The 20975-nt window shown below is 43.1% G+C and overlaps 3 protein-coding genes across 5 annotated transcripts; 2 read left to right on the top strand and 1 right to left on the bottom strand.

The window, feature by feature from the left end:
• Nucleotides 1-2471: 2471 nt before the first annotated feature.
• On the bottom strand, nt 2472-10385 carry tmem86a (transmembrane protein 86A). The gene is made up of 3 exons (XM_077005710.1): nt 10201-10385; nt 7114-7378; nt 2472-6877 (listed from the first exon to the last, which is right to left on the bottom strand). The coding sequence occupies exons 1-3, from the start codon at nt 10219-10221 to the stop codon at nt 6450-6452; spliced, it is 714 nt and encodes a 237-aa protein (XP_076861825.1). The 5' UTR covers nt 10222-10385; the 3' UTR covers nt 2472-6449.
• A 184-nt stretch (nt 10386-10569) lies between these two features.
• On the top strand, nt 10570-14790 carry spty2d1 (SPT2 chromatin protein domain containing 1). 3 transcript variants are annotated; one of them, XM_077005707.1, is made up of 7 exons: nt 10571-11465; nt 11731-11845; nt 11928-13142; nt 13254-13337; nt 13597-13750; nt 13838-13915; nt 14292-14790. In XM_077005707.1, exons 1-7 carry the CDS (start codon nt 11406-11408, stop codon nt 14389-14391), a joined length of 1806 nt encoding a protein of 601 aa, XP_076861822.1. In that variant the 5' UTR covers nt 10571-11405; the 3' UTR covers nt 14392-14790. The 3 variants fall into 3 exon arrangements, with proteins under 3 accessions (XP_076861821.1, XP_076861822.1, XP_076861820.1); XM_077005706.1 differs by having other exon boundaries at nt 10570-11465; nt 11928-13337; nt 14062-14790; XM_077005705.1 differs by having other exon boundaries at nt 10572-11465; nt 11928-13337.
• A 140-nt stretch (nt 14791-14930) lies between these two features.
• Nucleotides 14931-20572, top strand: uevld (UEV and lactate/malate dehyrogenase domains). Its single transcript, XM_077005708.1, has 12 exons — nt 14931-15317; nt 15508-15592; nt 15673-15738; nt 15863-16026; nt 16347-16488; nt 16721-16812; nt 16945-17050; nt 17409-17579; nt 17987-18160; nt 18378-18462; nt 18971-19094; nt 19288-20572. Exons 1-12 carry the CDS (start codon nt 15276-15278, stop codon nt 19450-19452), a joined length of 1416 nt encoding a protein of 471 aa, XP_076861823.1. The 5' UTR covers nt 14931-15275; the 3' UTR covers nt 19453-20572.
• The last annotated feature ends 403 nt before the right edge of the window (nt 20573-20975 follow it).

Genomic DNA, 20975 nt, shown 5'->3' with positions numbered 1-20975 from the left:
TTTTGATTGTTGTATAACAGTTACAGTTCATTTGATGGGAATATCGTATTACCCAGGAGAGAACACGTAGCGCAGTATCAAGCACGAAACATGTGCATTATACACACTCAGATGGAATGACATCTCACGATTTAGCCCATTAATTAAGCATTACTGAAACACTTACGGCTCAGTTTTCTTCCTTGTAGGTAATCGTTACAAAGTTATGAGGTTTAGAAACGTTTGGCTAACCCAGTGAAGGATAGACACAAGGCTGTAATTGAGGTCAGTAAAGCTCATCTGGCACTGCGGGCTGTGCAACATAACAGGAAATGACCTCACGGGAGCATCCATCACACTTGAACTTAGAAACATAATAAAACAGAACTCTGTACAGCACTTGGATATACTCAACTGCCAAGGGTTAATGTACCAAAACTTTATTAGCATGTTTAAATAGCATCAACCTGTTTAGCCCGAGAAAAAAATATAAACTGTATTTTAAGATGTATTCATGAATTTGAATAGGACTTGACTATATTCAGGTTTTACATTGGTGATCCAAAATAAATAAAATCTTAATCTTCATAAAAATCAAGTTTGTCTTACATGTTCATTTACCCAGAACAATACTAAGCTGGGTTGAAGATTTGACAGATTGATAAGCGCAGTAGGTTGTATAACCTTTGACCTTACTCTACACTGCAGGTAAGGAACGACCGCATGATTGGTTAATCATGTAACAGTTCCGTGTGGTGTGTGACAGAGCTGAACGAGAAACCTCACAAGACAAGCATGAATAACAGACTCACAGTGCACAGTGCAGGCCAGACTGATGGATGGCGAAGCAACACTTTGAACCCTAGTGTGGCAGCTAACAAAAATATTCCCTAAGGACTAAATCTCACTGCACCCAAATACAAAGTATGTGTGCAAGAACAGACTTATTAAAGCAAATCTACAGAAGGTGTCAAAAGGCTTATGTAGCAGTATAGTTCAAACTGTGATTCTTCGCTATTGCCACAAGAGGTCAGGCTCATTGCATGGTTTGGCAGATTGAGGACCCGCTATAGACCGAGGGGCAGAAACTGGCTGTGGGGAAGTGTCAGGGTCTCATCTGAATTCAGCTCACTAGCAGCCCGACCTGGAGCAGCGCTACACTACAGTGCTCCCTTTCAGAACTCCATCTCTAAGCAGGAAACCACATCCCCTCTGGCAGACATGGGCCCACTGCTCTTCTGTTGACACACAGAAGGCGACCCAGTTTGACTTCATTCATTATGTCCTTCCCGCACTTTGCGGATGAGATTGAACTAAAGTTTAAAAAGACACAGAGACACAGGAAGGCTCTGTGATCCATACAGAAGTGAATCAGAAGAGACGGTCACTTGAAGGTTTTAACAGTAGGTAAGGGTTTATGTTTCTCCCGTGGTTTCACCCACCCAAAGGCCTCTCAGTACACATGCTACTGCCCCCGGTAACACAAAGCTCCAGCTCTCTAGCCATGAAGTCGATCTCCTGTTACCACAGAGGACTTTTGTCCTGATAAACCCAATGAAAATGCTACTAAATGACAATATAGAGCTGATTTCTGTTGCATTGTAATTGCATTTATTTATTCTATAGATTGAATCACATTCATAGCATTTTAACTACAGGAAATGAGCAGTCAGTTTCTATAGAGCAGCAATGAAAAGAACAAACTTACTGGATATTTGGGACAAGGCAAAAATTCTGAAACTATTTTGCAGGAATAACAGTATCTATTCACAACACATTTCCAACTTTACAATGTTAAAGGCCAGATTCATCTTCATTTTAATAGGTTTTCTGAAATGTTTCCCTTATTCAAAAACCAATGTATTTGTTTAAAATTGCATTCACAGTCCCAGCTGACATAATTCCCATTGATTGCCAATGCTACTCGTAGAAAGTTCACAATGTTATTGGTCTCCACATTATATAAAGTTTCCCTTATATATGTGTGTTGTACCTGATGACACCAGAATTGCACTGCAACTGATGTGTCCAGTGTCACCTGCCAGACCCAACCTTGCAGTGTAGGTACTCTTAAGAATCTGTATTCATATCTAGGCAGGCAATTTCTGTAACTGGAAACTTGCAGACTTGCAGATGGTCAGATGGTCAAGCCACTTAATGTAAGGTGGACTGAGACCAGCTCTGAGATTCAACACAACAACACTAGGCACAAGAAAGGCCAAAGGAATTAATGGAAGTGCTAAACCCCTAAGTCGGGCTCTCTAGGAATTAATGTACACAGCCAGGCATCTTTTCAGAGTCCTTGGGATGTCTGGTCAAGACTGGTGTGTATCAGACCTCATCATGCCAAGACTCATCGCAGTAAAATAAGTTAGCAGATGGCTGCACTGATCATTTCATGAAAGTTTGAGAGTAAAAACAGCACTTATAGAACATCACACCACTTTATCAGTGTTTATCAAAATGCATTTGAAAAGCTATCAACTGGGACCTGTAAGAACACAGACAGTTTAATTACAATCCATCAAAAGTGACCATATTACACATGGCAGAAAGGGCATGTCAGCAAACAAGAGGAAGTGCCCCCCCTCCCCCCATCACTAGCACACCTGCCATCTCTAGTCTCTCCGTGCCCAGGCAGGTGCGCTGCGAAGGGGTGCTGGACTTTGCCATCTTTCCTTCCCCCATTTTCATTTTCTGCTTTGTCTCTTTCTCCATTCCTTTTTCTCTCAGCACCAGGGCAGACAAATCCAAGCTCTGTCATCAACAGTGTATATTCACAGGGCTTTGTTTTATACCCCTTTGTCTCTGCACACAAAAGGAAGAAAAAACCCCAGTACGAGTGTTGACAAAGGTGTAAAGTGATCGCCGGTACTGGGGGCGGAGCGCAGCCTCCTGTCGATGAAAGGCCAGACGGAGATAGAATGTTCCGCGTGTCATCCTGCATCTCCGTACCCTCGCGAAGCACCTCTCTAAAGATTGGGTTTCCATGCAGAACTCTGAGTGCACCTGGTCCTTCAATGGGACAGGCATTACACAAAGGGGATTCTGCGTGGGCGAGATGTCATCTGTCTGTGCCTAACTCGCCCCCCAGGAAAGGAACCTGCAGAGGAGCCTGAGTGTTGGTTGCAGTCTGCTATCGGGGGGGCAGGGGATGCAGCTGGAGAGAACCAGGCCCTGCAGACACGCGTCCATGCTGGCCTTCATCTTCCACTTCTTCCCACTACAGCTCCAAGTACATGTGCATTAAAGCTGCTATTAGTCCCAAAATAATAAGAAAAGCAGAGGCCTTCGTCCCACAGATCTTTAAAAGAGCCCAAGTTCGAAACAAATCCAACATTTGACATGTCTTCAATAGCCTCCTTAGCACAAACAAGGAAAGTTGGATCATGCAGTTTGACTTGCCAGACATTAGCTAACCGTCTCTAAATACTTGGGCCTTCAGATGGACACAAAACACTGAGCTTGGCAAGAAAACACATGATGACTTTGACACTCTTTTTGATGACAGTGCTTGGACTGACACTATTTGACTGACCAAGCAAATGTTTTGCTGACTGTGAGCCTCCGGATCTGTGGATAGGGAAGCTAGCTGTAGCCTACAAAAGTGCATGCTGCGCTAAAACTGAACCAGCCAACACGCCACAGCTGTGCTCAGTCAGGCAAGGCTGTATGGTGTATACTGTGTGCACACATATGTGTATATGTGTGTGTGTGTGTGTGTGTGTGTGTGTGTGTCAAACTTTCATTAAGCTGTATATCTAAACTCTCATTATAACAGCCAACCAGAGTGAAAAATTCATGCTGGTTAAGTTCATGAGTTATTGTTGCATGATCTACTAGACGTGACATTATTGTAACACAAATGAAACAGCAAATAAAAAATTTTCTTAGAAATTACTGAATATACTAGAGTTATTTAATGTAGATACAAGTGCAATAAATAAATAAAATTAAGAATACAATTACAAATATTTCATTTGAAATATGAACATACAGCACATGCATGTTCATATATCAACTGTGCGTATGGTGGAGAATTAGAAACACACACTGTTAACCCAGGACTGAGGGACATGATGGGAGTGTCCCAATAAGATCCCCCCTGCTACCTCCACCCTAACGGCAGCAGGGAACCTCAAAGCCCCTTCAATTCCCAGCTCAGGTACAGCAGCTGAACACATAAAGAGCCTGGCGGCGGTCCAAGTGCAGTTTGCTCTCCTTTTGTTTAGTGGCGATGGAAAACCAGGTGTTGATCCCTTTTATGGAGGTTCAGTAGCATAAACGTCAACAACACGAGACATGCTGTGCACTGAAGGAGAGGAGCTGAGGAATGATGAGTCACAGGAGGCGTTGTGCACGTCCAAGTCGAACGTGGAATACTGTCTCCAAGAGGCCTGCTTATTCAAATGAGCATCTGCATTAAGTCAGGTTATTAATGCCGTCTACTGTGTATGCCGAGGCACTCTGCAATTCAACGTTTCGGGAATGTGGAGAACAGGTTTTGACAGATAGTGAAGGAGATAGAGGAGCGGACAAGGAGATAGTGGAGGAGATGGAGGAGGGAACAAGGGAAGAAGGAGATTGTGAATCTGTACCACTCTCCTCCCCAAAGGGGCAGAGGGGTTCTTACAATCAGAGGGGAAAACGTGATGTAAAACCAAACAGCAAAACAAACAAACAAAAAACTAACAACAACAACACTCCACCTCCAAAGAAACAAAAACAAAAAGGATCTGTCTTTGATCAGTCTTTCTGAATTGTAATAATTGCTGGATTGTCCAGCTGCTATTTAAAATGTATTTAGGATGACATAAGATCCTATAGGTGCTTCAATTTTCTCACAGGTTTCACCACAAAGACAAAGCAGACAAAAAGCAAGATGATAAACAAAGACAAATCCCTGGCTGTACCTGCATTATGGCTCAGTGCAGTACTACTGCCTTTGAGGAGACTCAGTTATCAACGCAACAGGATGTGACCTGTCAGCAAAATGAAACAAATGCAGAAAGAACTTTAGTTTCAACTTATATTCATAAATGTAAATACCATATTTTACTCATAACATCCCAACATTGGGGCACCACATGGCCTATAACTGATAGGTGTCCTAAAACCTTTGATAATTTGGTGGTAGGGCCCAATGTCACGTCTTTTCATGTGGCCCCAAATCCCTGATAGGATCCCTGACACTATTTACAAAATGTCAAAACTGACTGGAAGTAATTTTGTTGAAGTAATGTTGCCTACCCAATGTGCAAGAAAGAGAAGTGTATGAGGTGTTTCCACAAACGAAATTCTCTAAAACAGCAATTAACTTTTATACGGACATTGACCTTGTATTAGGATCAGTGCCTGTAACATAGTCATAGGACATGCTTCAGCTAAAAATGCAGATGTCAGCTATAGTAAGAACAACACCACAGATGCAGTTACAAGCACATCGAACCTTCCACTGCAGCCTTAAAGCAGAGAAACAGACCTATTGCTGAAGACCTACAGCAAAACTAACCCGTCCAGCATAAGAATGTGTGTGTCCAAAAATGCTCTAAATGTAAATTTGTGTGCACACAAGTCTCTCTGTGTATTAAATGAGGGGTATTTGTAAGTGAGCCCAGGCTATCAAACAAAACAGATGCCCAACAAAAACACTCTGAAATGGTCAGATAAATACAAAATAATGCTACAATACTGACAAGAAATAATTAGAGACTGGCTATGGAGTCTTGCATTCTACTTTAAGATTTAGAATAAAAACAATATTGATGTTTTATACTTGTGTCTGAAAGGTCTAAGATTATATGGAGAAACTAGCTCCCTAAAAGGTTCCACATGCACTGTGTACTGTCCATTCTTTTATACCAGTGCTCATCTAAAGAGATGGCTTGGCTGCTATATAACACTCACCACTTTCATATCTTTGGGCCAGCAGGGACATGGCAACAGCGAGAGACCATAAGAAGGCAGCGTGGCTGTCTTTAGTGAAACAAGCAAGTCACTGTGATTGAGATTTTGTTCTAGTGAACAAAATGCTATAAAAAAAACAAAGCCATAGTGTGGACGTTCACACAACAAGCTCCGAAACTAATCAGGTGACTTCATTTTTTCCTTTTCACCTTTTTCGATTACACTGACACAAGTGCCTATCGCAGGAAGGACTGGAACAATGAAGTACCATATTAGAGAACGGGGTTAGTTTAAGGAATATAATCCTATGGATTATTGAAAAAAATGACACAGGTAAAGAAATGTTCAGACTAAAACAAGAATCCAGCATGCGGTCTCTGAACAGAGACCAGACCTCACAAACTCTCCGTAAATGGTCAATATTGGACACAAAGCAGTAGAAGACAATCATCCCGGGGAGTCTACAACATAACCTCGAGGGGTTTGGAGGGTAGGGAGGCATAACTGGACCCAAACCAGTGAAACCTCTGTGCGTTGGTGGGGTGAGGTGGGCAATCAGCTCCTCACGCTCTCTTCCTGGCCAAGTCGGCGTCCTGGCATTCGACGGCCGACAGGGCGATGAGCATCTGTGCTGCGTAGTATGTGGCCATGATGATCACCCGTGAGTGTGGCACGGGGAAGCAGAACTTGTTGACGGCGATGGTGAGGTCGGACACCATGAAGAGCACAGCGCCCAGGCAGGCAGACAGCTTGGTCCAGGTCCACAGGTCATTGGTCAGCTGCACGCCGGCGATGGCCCTCCATCCCATGAAGCCGATAAGAGCAATGTAGACAGCCACCAGGTAGGTGAAGGGCCCAGACAAATAGGGGTAAAGGAGGGTGTAGCAAAGGCCTGATATTGTGGCAATTACCAGGCCCACCCAGACGCTGAGCGGTTTCATCCCAAAAGCGGAGGAGTACAGGATGTGGGTGATGGCAAACATGAGCAGCCCTGGAAACACAAACAAGATGTCACGCATAGACATCACTACAGGATCACTACAGGCATTGTAAAACTGTTTGCCACAACCATGCAGAAAAACCTGACCTCAGTGATCAGAAATACTTGGCACTTTATATGTCATAGCCTTTCAGACAGGTTTGTGGTAATACACTATGAACATATCAGACAACTCAACCTTCTACTATGCCTTTATATAAAACGCAAATGCATTATAAGGAATTCACCATGACTGAAGTAGCCCTGCTCCTGCCAGATCAGAAATGCATCTCCCAGAGCTGAGAATATGAGTCCTGCGAGGATTTTTCTGGCACTGGAGTGGGCTCCTAAAAAGCTGATGCCGTGGGCCAGGAGGAAGACCCACAGGCAGAAGATGGGCAGACATTTGATGAGGGCACTGAACCACGATGGGCTGGAGGTGGGAAGCCACAGCACAAAGTAGACACAGGTGGACTTGAAGAAAGGCACCAGCTTTGGGCCCTCACTCTTCACCTGTACATCCACAACAGAACATATCCGGGTCAAAGGTCAAGGAAAACAACACAATCTCGACGTACCTTAAAAGCTTGTTATGCAAATATGCCACCTTTTGTAAACATTTATGCCTGAAGTATGTAACATACAGTGTAGTACAATATCTCTTGCTTAACATTCTGTTTAAATACGGTTGTGTTTAATGAGCTTATTTTGTATAACTCGTCATGAAAGCAGCAGTTATAGTGAACGGTATTTATAGTGAACAGTGTCGGTACAATCAAAATGTATTTAATAGAATATTTGAATAAAACATTTAAAATTTGTAAAAGCCATAAAAAATATTTGAAATGCTTATTCTTGGGAAGGATCTGGGGAGAGGGGGATGGAGATGGTACTGGGTGTCCAGTCCACAGTGTTCTAGATTTCTCTGGCAGTGATCTGTTAAGGGGGGGGGACAACTCAAAGCAAAGAATCCCTGCCCTGCAGACATTTCACTCTGTGCCCTAAAACCTAAAAAAACAGGTCACCAGAATCCCAGAACTTTACACAAGGCAGTCCAGCATGGCATGAAGGCTGACAGAGGGACCAGAGCTGATTGCAAAACCGCTTGCTTGGTTAAACCTCTCGGGCATCATGACAAAGCATCCTGAATCCAGAAGGTTGGAGGCCCCCTAGCTATGATATAGCCCCTCCCCTCCACTCCCCTCTCCAACAGCTAAAAACATATTCATAAAAATTGCATAATCCTAGGAAACAAATTAACCATACAATTACATGGATGATATATTCCTGACAGAAACCAGCAATGAGTGTTAGTGTCCTTTTCGCTGTGCGAGAACCCTGGCAGTATATTGTTTATCTATGGCACGGGCAGATAAGGCTAAAGTACTACACAATCTTCACCGAAAAGGCAAATGCAGAGAGAGACTGACTAAAGGGCATTTTATGATACTGTGGGATTATGAGCCGCATTTGACTTCTTCAACCAATCATTCCTCTGAAAGATTATAGCAGTCACGCACATCAGCAGAACATAGAATCAGTCCCAATGTCCGTACTCCTAGTCCCACAGTGAAACAAACATCATGAAAAGGTACTTTTAGTCCAACTACCCCACTGAATATTGTAAATACTCCAGCCAAGTGAGACGCGTGTCTCTGCAATTCTGTTTTCATAGGTCCACCTTTTCCCCACCGAGCGGCCTCAAGCACTATCAGTCTAGTGTTTGTTGCATATCTGAGTGTTTTGTTCATTGTAGCCTCTCTGTGTGTATGCTCTCAGAGAGTAAATGTGCTGGTCATCAATACAGCTTTCTCCCTGGATGAACATAAAAGTGAAACGCCTTCTACCAGCTAAAGAACTGGCAAGACTAACCAAGCCTTCTCATGAGTCTGCCATAATCCAAATCAAACAGCCTGAAAGATTAACCCTGGGGGGTCATATTTTTCCATTCTCTTGATCTTACTTTCTATTAAATGTCCCCAAAATGTTAATTTACATAATCTGCATTCAAAACAGGCAGATTTATTGGCACAGGGTGCATTTTATTGCTTTAGGCTATATTTATGTTATTTGTTGCTATGGCCACCCAAACGTAAGATTACTATAAAAGCGATGGTAAATTGTCTTATCATGACAGGCGCCGTGGGATCTTTTTTGAGAGTTTGGCTGCGTGATTCTTTGGCCTAGCAGCGGAAGTGGCGGCTTGTAATTTCGCCTTTCCATTTGTAAAAACGCTATTGTTAGCAAGCATATATTGGAGCAGATTGTATCCCTGCAGAATGGGAAAGGTCACGCCAAGATACCGATAGTCTGAAACAGCAGATATTAACACCAGCCTTTCTCGATAGTAGAATAAGAAATTATTACCGTTACTTAATAGCTACATATGGGATGTTTTCTTTTATTACACCATGACATTCATTCTGTTCATTCATATTTTCTAAAAATAATTTAGTTTAACATGATTTGACATTAGTGACTCCTGTGAGGGATTCAGTCTGCAGTCTCTCCAACGATGCTAGGGAATCCTGCGCGTTATCCGAGCTGAGTGCACATCGCCGCAGATGCTTCATGCAAAATCAATCCTGCAGGTAAACGCGTACTTATCGCTGAATAGAGCAGGTACCGCCACTCGCCATTCAGACTAAGCGTGTGATTTGCTTTAATCACATATTCATTCTTTGAGACTGTTTCTTGGCCAGTGGCGACAGACACCTCGGACGTGCTGATCTCCAAGGTTGGCAAAAGAATAAAAAAGGAAAAAGGCTGTCACATGAGAGTTTCCTTTCAACGCAAGTCCTCTGAATCGAAATTACTGAAACCCTAAAGAAATGATGCGAAGTCTGTGCCATTCACCGGTCACTGGCATATAGACAAAGTTGATTATGAGCGTACTTTGTGTTGCAGAACTATCTTAAACCGAGAAACTAGTCTCGTCTAGTTAAAGCAGTACGTATGATGGCGTGCTAATCATTTCGATAAAACAGGAATTGAGAATTAATGCGAAAATATCTAAATATGGACAGGCTTGTAATGATCACATTCCCGTTGTTTATTCAGATAAACGGCTTCAGGATGTACAGTTTAATAAATAGCTACATTAAAGGGAAATATTTAGAAATACTGCCATTTACAAATGTTTTAAGATTAAGGCACGAATCCCTCTATCTAACCATAGGGTACAGGCATTACACAGATAATGATAATGTACATCATGTTATTAAAACAAACCAAAATCACATGTGATATATGCTACGCTATTTGAATACACAGTTTGACAAGTCGATAGGAATGCATCATAGCGCAGAATAGATGAATAATAGTAGTATACTTACCACAGTGACAGGTGAAACCATTTTAGGATAACGATGAATGCGCTGCTCTTTAGCACACAGGAAGAGCAGCAGCGCTGAAATCGTCCTTAAAGGCGACAGCGGCCGTATTTACCTTCCTTTGTGCGGAAGATTGTTTTTGTCTCTTGTTTGGGCAGTTCATCATCAAGGGGAGGAGAGAATCAGCTGTACTTGTGGGTGGGAATAGGATGGCCAAGGGCTAGGATAGGATGCAGTTAAAATATCTGTCCAATCAAAACGCAAGAGTTGCTGTAAATAGGACAAGATTGAGCAAGAGTTCACGCCTACTTAGGGGAGGGAATTAATCCTGTTATTTACAACCCTTGCCATGCGCTCATATGTACTTTCACTGTTGTGACTCCATGGCGTCCCTGATAATATTGCTATAACATTTTAAATAGACAATTGTCAGAGTGAGACATGAATTTAACTATAAAACAACAGGCGAAGCCTCAATAAAGGATTAATATTCTTACATTTCAAAACGCCAAGCCATTTTTACTGCGAATTATCGCACATTGTGGCTCAGCGTGGTCTTAACTGGCTATCAAACGAATGTTTCTCCGCTAACTCTAGATCTACATGATGTTTTGTTGTTTAGGCAGCAGCAGACATTTGGGTTTCAAAACATCAGTTTTTCAGCGTGACCGACAACTCCGGAAATGACGTATTTAGCTAACCGGAAGACGTTCTACTTCAGAATGTAGACATGATGTGGACATATTAGCTAGCTAGCTAGTTAATAGATGTTATTTCTGTTTTGACTAAATTAAGAATTATTTAAGATAAATAACACGAAGATAAATTCGAGAGACAAGATACAGTTTGCATAGAGATTTAATTGCTTTGCTGCATGCGTTTCGTGTCTCTTATTCACATTGCTCTAGCTAGCTACTTAACTCGTCCAGCTAGCTAGGTTAGGTGGCCAAATATGAGACGACGAGTCGCTATAACTACCGACAGCTCCATCCGCTAGAGCAGCACCATCTTACACGTAGCTACCACCTGGCACGTATGGACATGTCGTTTGAGCTTGGATTAACATACTGAACGCATTTGTCGAGAACTACGAATACAAAATAGCTAGCTGGCCGGTAGTGGCCAGTCGAGCTGTTGGTAGCTAGCAGGCTGACCGCAGTTCCGCTGCGAGTTCTGAGCTCACGGTGGTCAACTCGACATTTGTCAGCATGGACTTCGACAACGTGCTGTCCATCGCCTCTCAAAACCAGGGCCTTAGCAGCCTGCCGGTGAGTTAATCGCCATCTACTAAGTACTAATGTCTCTAAATATATTCTGCTAGCTAGCCATCTGGTCTTATGAAGTCTGATAAAGATATATAATATATATAGAGTTATCTGTTAATTATGCCTAATTGGATGTCTTTTGACGTGATAGCTTAGCTTAGCAAAAAAAAAGGCACGTTTGTCGTTCACGGTCTACATTTTAACTAGTATACTTGTTTAGTGTACTGTTGTGTTCATAATGTCACGTCTGTTTTTGGTTTTCCTAAAGAAAAGGTACAGTTTGAAACCTGGTCCCCCAAAAAAAGACCCAAAAGTGAAAGGTGTCAATTCGGCTGCAGTGCAGGCTTTCTTGAAGAAGCAGGAGGTGGAACAAAAAAAGAAAGGTAGCAAATGCTTCACTCTTAAATGAGCTACATTCTTTTCTTTTAAAATTTCAACCTCATTCATACTTTTGTTTACTTTCAGACTTGGTGAAAAAAAGGGAGAAAGATGATCTTCTGGCTAAGAGAGTGGAATTGAAATCTGACCGAAAGGCACGTGCAATGGCATCTCGCACCAAGGACAACTTCAGGGGCTACAATGGCATACCTGTTGTTGATCAGCCCAAGAAAAAGCAGTCAAAGACAGGGTGTCTTGAAGAACAGCAAGACGTTAGTGATGCTTATGATGAGGACAACTATGAATATGCAGACTCCGATTCTGAATGTGAGCCAGAACCAGTGCCAGTAAGACCTCAGGCACGCATTGATGGGCCAAGCAGAATTGGCAGCACACAGAAAAAAAACCACGCTCCAGCCAAGGCTGCTCTGCCACGCATGAACTTTGCAGATCTCTTAAAGCTTGCTGAAAAAAAACAGTTTGAGCCTGTTGAGTTGAAGCCAGTTAAAAAAAATGAAGAAAGGCTTCGTACTGCAGAAGAAATTAAGGAGTTAGAATTTGAACGCAAAGTTAAGAAACAAGATAAAGGAAAAGAGAGTAAAGCAGATAAGAGTTCAGGGCTAAAGGATAGCAAACCCAGCTCAAATTCTCACAAGAAAAGTCTGGCAGACAGGGACAACAGGGAAGGCAAATCACACAAGTCCTCTGTTGAGAAACCACCCAGTGGAATTAGCAAAATGCCAAAGCCTCACACGCAAAGTGAACGGCCGCACGGTTCTGCCAAGTCATCTCATGGAAATGGATCCAAACCTAGCTCAAGCTTCTCACGTGCCTTAAGCGGTAAACCTACTATGAGGGGCGGTGCTGTAGTTTCAGTTAAGCATGCACCGCCCAGGCCACCGTCGGGCCAAAAGCCCTCCACCTCAAGTGACCTTACCTCAAAGAGGGGGTATCCTGGATTACCTCAAGAAAAAGCAAGTAGTTCCGGGAGCCGGCCTGTTGCAGCTTCAAATCCATCCAGGTTGCCAAACCAAGGGCAAGGGATCAAAGGATCTGGGCAAATCAGACCTAGTCAGGGTAACCTGAGCAAAGGACCACCTCAAAGGCTTGGAAAGGGAGATATGTCACGTTCTGGATGCAGTGCTCCTCCTTCTCGACCAGGTAGCAGTGGACCTATGCGAGCTACACCTGGTGGCCTCGTAAAGCAAGCAGGCATACAGCAGCCAAGACCTGGGGGTGGCTTGCAGGGTCGTCCTGTTCCTCCAGGAGCAAGACCTTCTGAAAACGGACCTAGCAGACCAGGTGGGGGTCTGCCTGCACGACCACTAAACAGTATGGGCCCAGGTCCTGGAAGACCACAGTGTACAGTTGTATCTGAGACTATTTCATCTAAGAATTTTGCACCAAAATCAGGAATGGCGCCAAGACCCTTGGTTCCCCAAGGCCCCAGGACAATGATAGGACCAACAGGCCATAGAGTTTTGGTTACATCACCTGGTAAGATGATATCTTTTCCAAGCATTATTTATAGGGTATCGGGAATATTTCTCTGGTGTATTTTGAACAATTAGGGATCGGAGGAGAATCATTTAATAAAATAAGAAATGTCAGTGGTTGGCAAACCAGATTTATAGTTTAGTCTTTTAGTGTGTGTTAATCTTTCTAGTCTTTGTTGCTTTTACTCAGCTGAAGAGTCCTAGCTGCGTCTGACTGAGTCTGTGTAAAACATGCTGAAACACCCCTCCCCTTCCCCCAGGACCAATACTGCCGCCAATAACATCTAGCTATAAGCGCAGCTATGATGATGAAGAGTACGATCCAGATATGGATGACTTCATTGATGATGAAGGAGAAGAGCAAGATGAAATTTCAAAACATATCAGAGAAATCTTTGGCTATGATCGGACCAAGTAAGTCTGGAAGCATGTGGGTAGTATGGTGAGACTGTAATCTGAACATATGTTTTGTGTAATTGCCGAACGTCTCTGTTTCATCAGATACAAAGATGAAAGTGACTATGCATTAAAGTTTATGGAGAGCAGTTGGAAAGATCAGCAGAAAGAGGAGGCGAGAAGGTAAACAAGACTTACCACGTGACCATTTCATTCCGTCCTTAAACCGATGTGTGCAGAGCACGGTATATTTGCCATCTGTTCCACCATCATGCATTATAATGCGTGTGCTTCTTTTATGTGTTGTGCCGGGTACCTTGTGCTGTTAGCCTGCGATTGGCTGTGCTCGAGGATGAGGAGGAAGAGCGGCGAGAGTTGGAAGAAATGCAACGGAAACCAGCCAAGAGGACAAAACTGTCATGATTGATAAAAAAAGAAAAACGGGGGGGAGGGGGGGACGACGACAATGAACCTGAAGCAAACTGTAATCGGTTTGGCCAGTGAAATGCAGACACCATCGTGTACATTAATTCATCTTTGTTTTCCCCCTCTGCTTCAGTTTACGCTTGGGTATCAAAGAGGATGAAGAAGATATGCGTATGGAGGAAGAGGAGATGAAAATGAAACAAGAGATGAAAGCAAAGCGGAGAAAGACTTGATGCATGTGTTTGATGTGATTGGGTGATTTGTGAAGACAGGTGCATAGAGTAGGTTTGAGATTTCTTGTGCCACTGTGCAATTAATGTTACATTTATTTATTTCAAACGGCCAAAATAGGTGAGCGGTTTTGCACTATCAAGAGCCCATCTTTCCTAGCTGAGCTTTAGAGAAAGTAATATATAATGAGTCACCTACATTTTTATATCAATAAATATAATGGAATTAACATTTTTGTGGTTGCCTTAGAGCACAAGCAATGACTGCTTCAATATTTGTTCAGGATTTCAAACATACTGGGAGTCTTATTTTATTACTTGTATTATTTAATTGATGACGAGAAAGAATTGAGAAACAATTTTTGCAATGTATTTTTTCCTCGTTAAAGTGATTTGACAGATCATCATCTCTTGTGATTTTTATGCAAGCATATTTCAGATGTCATGTCTGTTATTGAAATGTGTCCGCATCCACTCATGTGGATTCAAATGTGTGGTGTTTGTATATCAAGACCCCTCGTATTTTTGGTAGGTCTCCTTTGGGTTTTTAGTTTTTATGAAAAATCCTTTCAAGGCATTTAATTGGCAAATATTTTGGAAGGTGGTACCAATGCTATACAAAATTTGAAGGACGCCAAAAACCAAACTGTAGTCACCTATTAACTGTAATTGACTGGATTCGTGTTCGGTCCATCTTCAGGTGCTCTCTTTATATTAATAAAAAACATGTTCACTTCGCAAAGTTCGAGGTAGTGTACAGCGTGACCCTTTCGGCCTCCCGTACCTAAACCTGTGATTTGCGGAAGTTTTTGCTGTAAACTTGTGACCCGAGTGATTCTGCCGAAAAAAAAGCAATTTGAGAAGAGTGCTGTGCTGTCCCAAGAAACATGGATACCGTTTCCGAGTCCGTTAAGAGAGTTCTCTCAAAGGTGGGTTTGAACTTGGAGTCGGGGGACGCGTCTGCACTTTGATATGATGTGATAGTCATTTGTACTGGCTCGGTGGACGGGTTTGGTGTCGCTAGTTGAGTAATGACCTGGACCAGCAACCGGTCTGACCTGATATCCAGATTAAACTCGGTTTACCAAACTACATGATTGTAATATTCTTTTTCAACAGTACAAATTTCGTGATCTTGCTACTGAAGAGCTCCAGAAAGTTAGCCGTGTTCACCCTGATATGAAAACAGTGACTGGCACTTACAGTGAGATTTTTGATCTTGTTCCTAAGGATGTGTCTAAAATGAAAGCGAATGAAATAGTTCAACTCTCATGTATTTCACAGCCTTCACCGATACTTCTCAAAAGGAGCTGATCAAGTTGGTCGGCAACATTCCTGTCAAATATAAAGGTGAGACGTAGCTAATCACGCAAAGTCAGCCATCCAGCCAGTTTATTGAGCTACTAATCAAAATGGGTTGTGGCTATATGTTAGAAGTCTACTAACTTCATGTCTAATTCTGCTATTTGTCTAGGTCGTTCTTATAACTTGCCCATCCAGTTATGGCTGTTGGACTCCTTCCCCTTCACACCGCCCATTTGCCTCCTGCGACCCACGGCCAGCATGGTGATCAGGGAGGGCAAACACGTGGACGCGAGGGGCAGAATATACCTGCCTGCACTGCACAACTGGGACTATGTAAGAGATTCATATACGCTATGACCATGGTCACGTATGTTCAGGATTATCTGTTTTAAAAAGACTTGATTCTCATATTAAGCATACATTTTCTAAAAAGCTTGGGGGTGATGGGGATTAAACTGTTTTGAAAATTGACCCATTATCTGTCTCTTGTGTAGACTGCTTGAAATAAAATTTAATGACACAGAATAGACCCACTTCTTTCAATCCATGTATAAAGTAATGAGAGTAATTGATTTTCTTTCCATTTAATTATATCCACCTGTGCCAAATATGAGACCCCTTAATTGTAATATGTTTACATGCTTAACCATTAGCCAAAGTCATCTGTAATTGCACTACTGGAGGAGATGACTGCTAAGTTTGAAGAAGATCCTCCCCTGGGCATGAAAACTACAGAAGATGGAAAAGACCCTAATGAGCTTCTCTCCTTTGTGTCGCACATAAACCTCAAAGAAGGTGGGTCTGCGTTATGATGTGCTCAGTGTGATTAAGTACAGTTCCTCCACTTATGGTAACTGTTCTGTTTGTTGTTCTCATGCAGAACTAACTGCACCGTTCTCTAATCAGTTGCAAAAATATAAGCAATACTACTACTAATAAATAAATAATACCAACAAACAAGAAGCTACATATTAACTGAAATTTAACAGTCGTTCGAATAAAACGATATGCATTGTTTGTTTTGTAGGTGGGAAGCAGCCAGATCAGAGTGTAAATAAAGTCTCTATAATTGGAGGCGGAGACTTGGGAATTGCTGCTGTTCTAAGTATTTTGGCAAAAGTAAATTTTCCATCTCTACACAGAATGTTTCATCCATTAATAACTCTTGGAGCAGATTTCATGACCTCTCTTTCATTAGTCTTTTTCTTGCTCGTGTATACATGCATTTACTACTGTCTTGTGCTTTTACAGGGCTGTGTGGACAAACTGGTTTTGATTGACATACCTGAAAGTTCAACCAAAGGTGGTACAATGGACTTGGAAATTTTCAGTTTGCCAAACGTTGAAGTCTCACAAGGTAAATTTATATTTGGAGCTTTATGATTTCTTCAAAATGGTTTATCCTGTATTACAATTTATTCATTTTTTGCTCATTAGGATCAGATGTTTAAATGAAATATGTTTACAGTGCTGGCTCAAGAACTCCTCAGCACTGGGAAACCCCCTTAAGATCAGACAAACCATGCTCTTAGCTCAGTGACACTGCAGGAGAAATGTTATCTATCCTATCTATGAAAGAATGAAATGAAATATTCAAAGATGATCTCAATCAGCATGGCATAAAAAAAAACAGTTCAGCTCTTCAATCAAGGCTCATAACTCACTCTCTCTCTCCCTCTCTCTCAATCACACACGTGTGTGTGTCCTACCCCCAGACCTGGCGGCCTCAGCTGGTTCACGTGTGGTGGTTTTGACTGCAAACGCCTGGAGTGAGGAGCAGTCGTACGTGAGCGTGGTGCAGACCAACGTAGACATGTACCGCCGGGTGGTCCCGACCGTGGCCCGCCTCAGCCCCGCCACTGTGCTGGTGGTCGCCTCACAGCCTGGTGAGTGAAGCTGCCTCTGCCCCTGGCCAGTGTACGGTCAGGGGCAGGTACTATAGCCCCTGGAACTGGAGCAGTCTGGATTTAGTCAGTGGGAGCAGTGGGGAGACGATGGGCAGGTTCAATTAGGTTTACATGGCAGCTTGTTCGAGATGAGAAAGTGTGGGTGTGTGTGTGTGTGTGTGTGTGTGTGTGTGTGTGTGTGTGTGTGTGTGTGTGTGTGTAGATTTGATCATATCCTGTCTTGGTATTAGACATTGCACAAGGTCTTATAGAACACCTAATATCTAGTCTGACTACATAACACTCTTGCATTACAAACCACTGTACTTTTAGTAATGTAGTAGTTCAGTCATTAGAACCGAGTGGTGTATGCTTTTGTCTGTGACCTGGAAACTGCTTGTCCTTAGTGGAAATAATGACACACGTGGCATGGAGGCAGAGCCGCCTCCCCCCGACGCACGTGATTGGTGTAGGCTGTAACCTGGACTCAGAGAGGCTCTCTCACATCCTCAACATCGCCCTGGTCACCAACAGCTCAGGCAAACAAGCCTGGGTCATAGGAGAACTCTCCGACAACAAGGGTGAGGGATCACCTTGGTGCCTTTTGGCTCTTTGTGTTGTGTTGATACAGTTGATTTGGCATGTTACATTTATTTCACATGTGAAAATTATACATGTGGAGTCGATGGAAGTGTTGGTGGCACATACAGTGCTGTGTGTCATTGTATAATGTGTTGGAGGATTTAAATGCAATGCTCTTTTTATTGATGAGTAACTGGTTGGGGTTTGTGGTCTTAGTTGCTGTATGGGGTAATCCTGGACCAGATGGGGAACAGCCGGTACTGTACCCAGTGTCCAGCGCCACAAAGCCACTGATGGACCGGTAAGTATGTAGAATTCTGCATTACAACAAATGTGCTTAATGGGTTTGAAATCCATCAGCACCTTAGCAAACATACAGTGACTCAAATACCAAGGTAGTTCATGAAATAGCGCCCCCCCCCCCCCCCCCCCCTGAAATGGCTAAAGCAGTCCAGATACCACAGATATTAAATGTAAATGTGTAAATGTGCGATATTTGTCAATTGTGATTTTTCACCGCAATCGAAATTTGTCCTCCGCTTTTTACCCATCTGTGCACTTAGAACACACACACACACACACACTAATGATTACTAGGGAGCTGTGGTGCACACGTGCCCAGAGTGGTGGGCAGCCCTAACCCAGCACCCGGGGAGCAGTTGGGGTTAGGTGCCTTGCTCAAGGGCAACTCAGTTATGGCCTCAGGCCTGAGAATCGAACCCACGACCCTCCAGTCACAAGACCAGTTCCTTACCACCAGACCATGACTGCCCCTGATGTAAATGTACTGCTCTGCTGATGCTCTACAGGGCGTTTGAGATATTAAAGGGGAAAGGGCAAAGGTCATGGTCTTTGGGGCTGTCCATTGCTGACATCACTTCCAGCATTCTCACAGACAAGAGGAAAACGCATTCCATCACCACCTTGGCTCAGGTTAGTCACTGCTAGACTCTGTCTGCACTGCCGCTGCCCCCTGGTGGGCACACCCGGCCCACTCACACCGCCCTTTGACACATTCCCCAAATTTGCTTTCCGTTTCCTTGTCAACCGTGCTCTGAAAACCTTTGCAATGAGCATTTTTTTGTCTGAGCTGCACTGAAAGCCGTGGTGTGTGCTTTTGTCTCAGGGCTGGGGGGGTGTTGGTTCCGAGGTCTTCCTCAGCCTGCCATGTGTGCTGGGGGCGAACGGGTCCACCCGCCTGGCGGGGGTGGCTCTCAGCCCCGAGTATGATGCCAAGCTGAGGGAGAGTGCCACATCTCTCAGCAACTTCTTCACGCAGCTGAGGATATAGTTCCCCCGCGCCATGGAGATCCCGGCACCATTGCACACATCCAGAGAGACATCACTCGAGTCGCAAAATCAGCCTCTTCCAGCTTTATGGCTTTATGACATTCTGTGTAACTGAATGCTCAAGACCGCATGATGCCTTTTGACAAACCAGTGGTTCATACAAAAAGTGCCGAAGTACATAGAACGTGAGGCAGTGGCCTCTGGTGTCAGCCAATGATATTGTTTGAACTCTATGCATTACCGAAGTGCCCTGTTCACTCTGGGATCTAAGATAATACCTCAGGCGATTTATTTCCTACTTTTTTCTTCCTGTAGCAAATCCCAGAATTCCCACAGCATGATCCAAAAATTAACAGACGCTTTAGTCTCCTGAGCCAGTCACAATCGTGCAGATGCAGGTAGATCACGTGGATCAGTTGTCCCCTTGTCGTTTGTAAATGTCCCCTAGCCTTTAATCCCCCCAGCTAAAGGGAAGTGGGACTGCTGGCAAGAACCTACACTTACAGCACTAAAGCCTCCTAGTCTAGCCAAGGTTGGATGATAAGTGAGTAGAGAAACATTTCACTGGACACAACAAACAGGGGCCTAAAGAAAGCGGTTTGCAGTCGACCATGTTGCTACACTGCATTTAATGTGTCACAGTCACTGTCTGATAAATGTACTGTAATGTATCATTTGTAAGGAAGTGTGATCTTCCTTGTTATAGGGTGATAATGGTTATTTATGGAAGCAAAGGTTTTGAAGTTAAAGGCTCAGAGCACTTTTTTTTTGGCTCATGTTAGTTATTTAACTGCACCAAGCACTCTGTACTAATGAAGTCACTTATTATTTACATCCTTCTTTCATGTGTTTTTTTTGCATATTTCTTTAAAAGGCAATGTTTATATTTATGTGCACTACTTATTTATAGTGAATGGGTGAGGGCCAAAGAACTTGAATGTTTTTAAGAGCTGATTCTGTACTTCTGGTCCACTGCTGTATGTACACACCCCTAACAAATGAAGAGCATGACATATACGCATCACCACGGTAACAAAGCTGTCTCACTTATATGGAATAAATATGGTCTCATTTATATGGAATCATACAGCAGTGCCTCAATAAACAGTACATAAACACAGTGTGTGTGTGTTCAGTGTGTATACACAGTGTATATAAGCAGCAGTTACACAATTTCTGAAACTGTGTCTCTTTTGTCGAAACTTTACACACAGAAGCCAATGCATCTTCCTGGTGATGTGGAATGAGTTGCTGTGTAGTGTGTTGAGAAGGGTGATGATGTGAGCAGTGTTGTAAGGACCAAAAGTAGCATGATGATGGACAACACCATTGTGGCAAATGGCTGCACACATTGTGATGTTCCCACCACGCTGCAGGGACACTGACTATGGCACGGTGTCTTATGACGTTTCTTCCTCTGCGTCTTTTTTTGGCAAGGTTGAAGCTTCATCAATATAAAGGAACTTGTGTTCCACTGCTGCAACATCTAGCTCCATTACTCTCTGAAACCAAACATTACAGTAT

Source organism: Brachyhypopomus gauderio, chromosome 5 (genome assembly GCF_052324685.1).
Source record: "Brachyhypopomus gauderio isolate BG-103 chromosome 5, BGAUD_0.2, whole genome shotgun sequence".
In the NCBI taxonomy this organism is placed as follows: domain Eukaryota; kingdom Metazoa; phylum Chordata; class Actinopteri; order Gymnotiformes; family Hypopomidae; genus Brachyhypopomus; species Brachyhypopomus gauderio.
The sequence above is the reverse complement of the archived record's forward strand: the minus strand, read 5'-3'. Positions and strand labels throughout refer to the sequence as shown.

Bases quoted from the DNA above. Each gene is read 5' to 3' on its own strand.
- tmem86a (XM_077005710.1), bottom strand. From the start codon at position 10,221: ATGGTTTCACCTGTCACTGTG. The intron at 7,379-10,200 runs GTAAGTATACTA...GTGGATGTACAG, and splicing joins TGGTTTCACCTGTCACTGTG to GTGAAGAGTGAGGGCCCAAA. The intron at 6,878-7,113 runs GTGAATTCCTTA...TTGTGTTTCCAG, and splicing joins GCAGGGCTACTTCAGTCATG to GGCTGCTCATGTTTGCCATC.
- spty2d1 (XM_077005705.1), top strand. From the start codon at position 11,406: ATGGACTTCGACAACGTGCTGTCCATCGCCTCTCAAAACCAGGGCCTT. The intron at 13,338-13,596 runs GTAAGATGATAT...CCCTTCCCCCAG, and splicing joins AGTTTTGGTTACATCACCTG to GACCAATACTGCCGCCAATA. The intron at 13,751-13,837 runs GTAAGTCTGGAA...CTGTTTCATCAG, and splicing joins TTTGGCTATGATCGGACCAA to ATACAAAGATGAAAGTGACT.
- uevld (XM_077005708.1), top strand. From the start codon at position 15,276: ATGGATACCGTTTCCGAGTCCGTTAAGAGAGTTCTCTCAAAG. The intron at 15,593-15,672 runs GTGAGATTTTTG...TGTATTTCACAG, and splicing joins AACAGTGACTGGCACTTACA to CCTTCACCGATACTTCTCAA. The intron at 16,027-16,346 runs GTAAGAGATTCA...CTTAACCATTAG, and splicing joins CACTGCACAACTGGGACTAT to CCAAAGTCATCTGTAATTGC.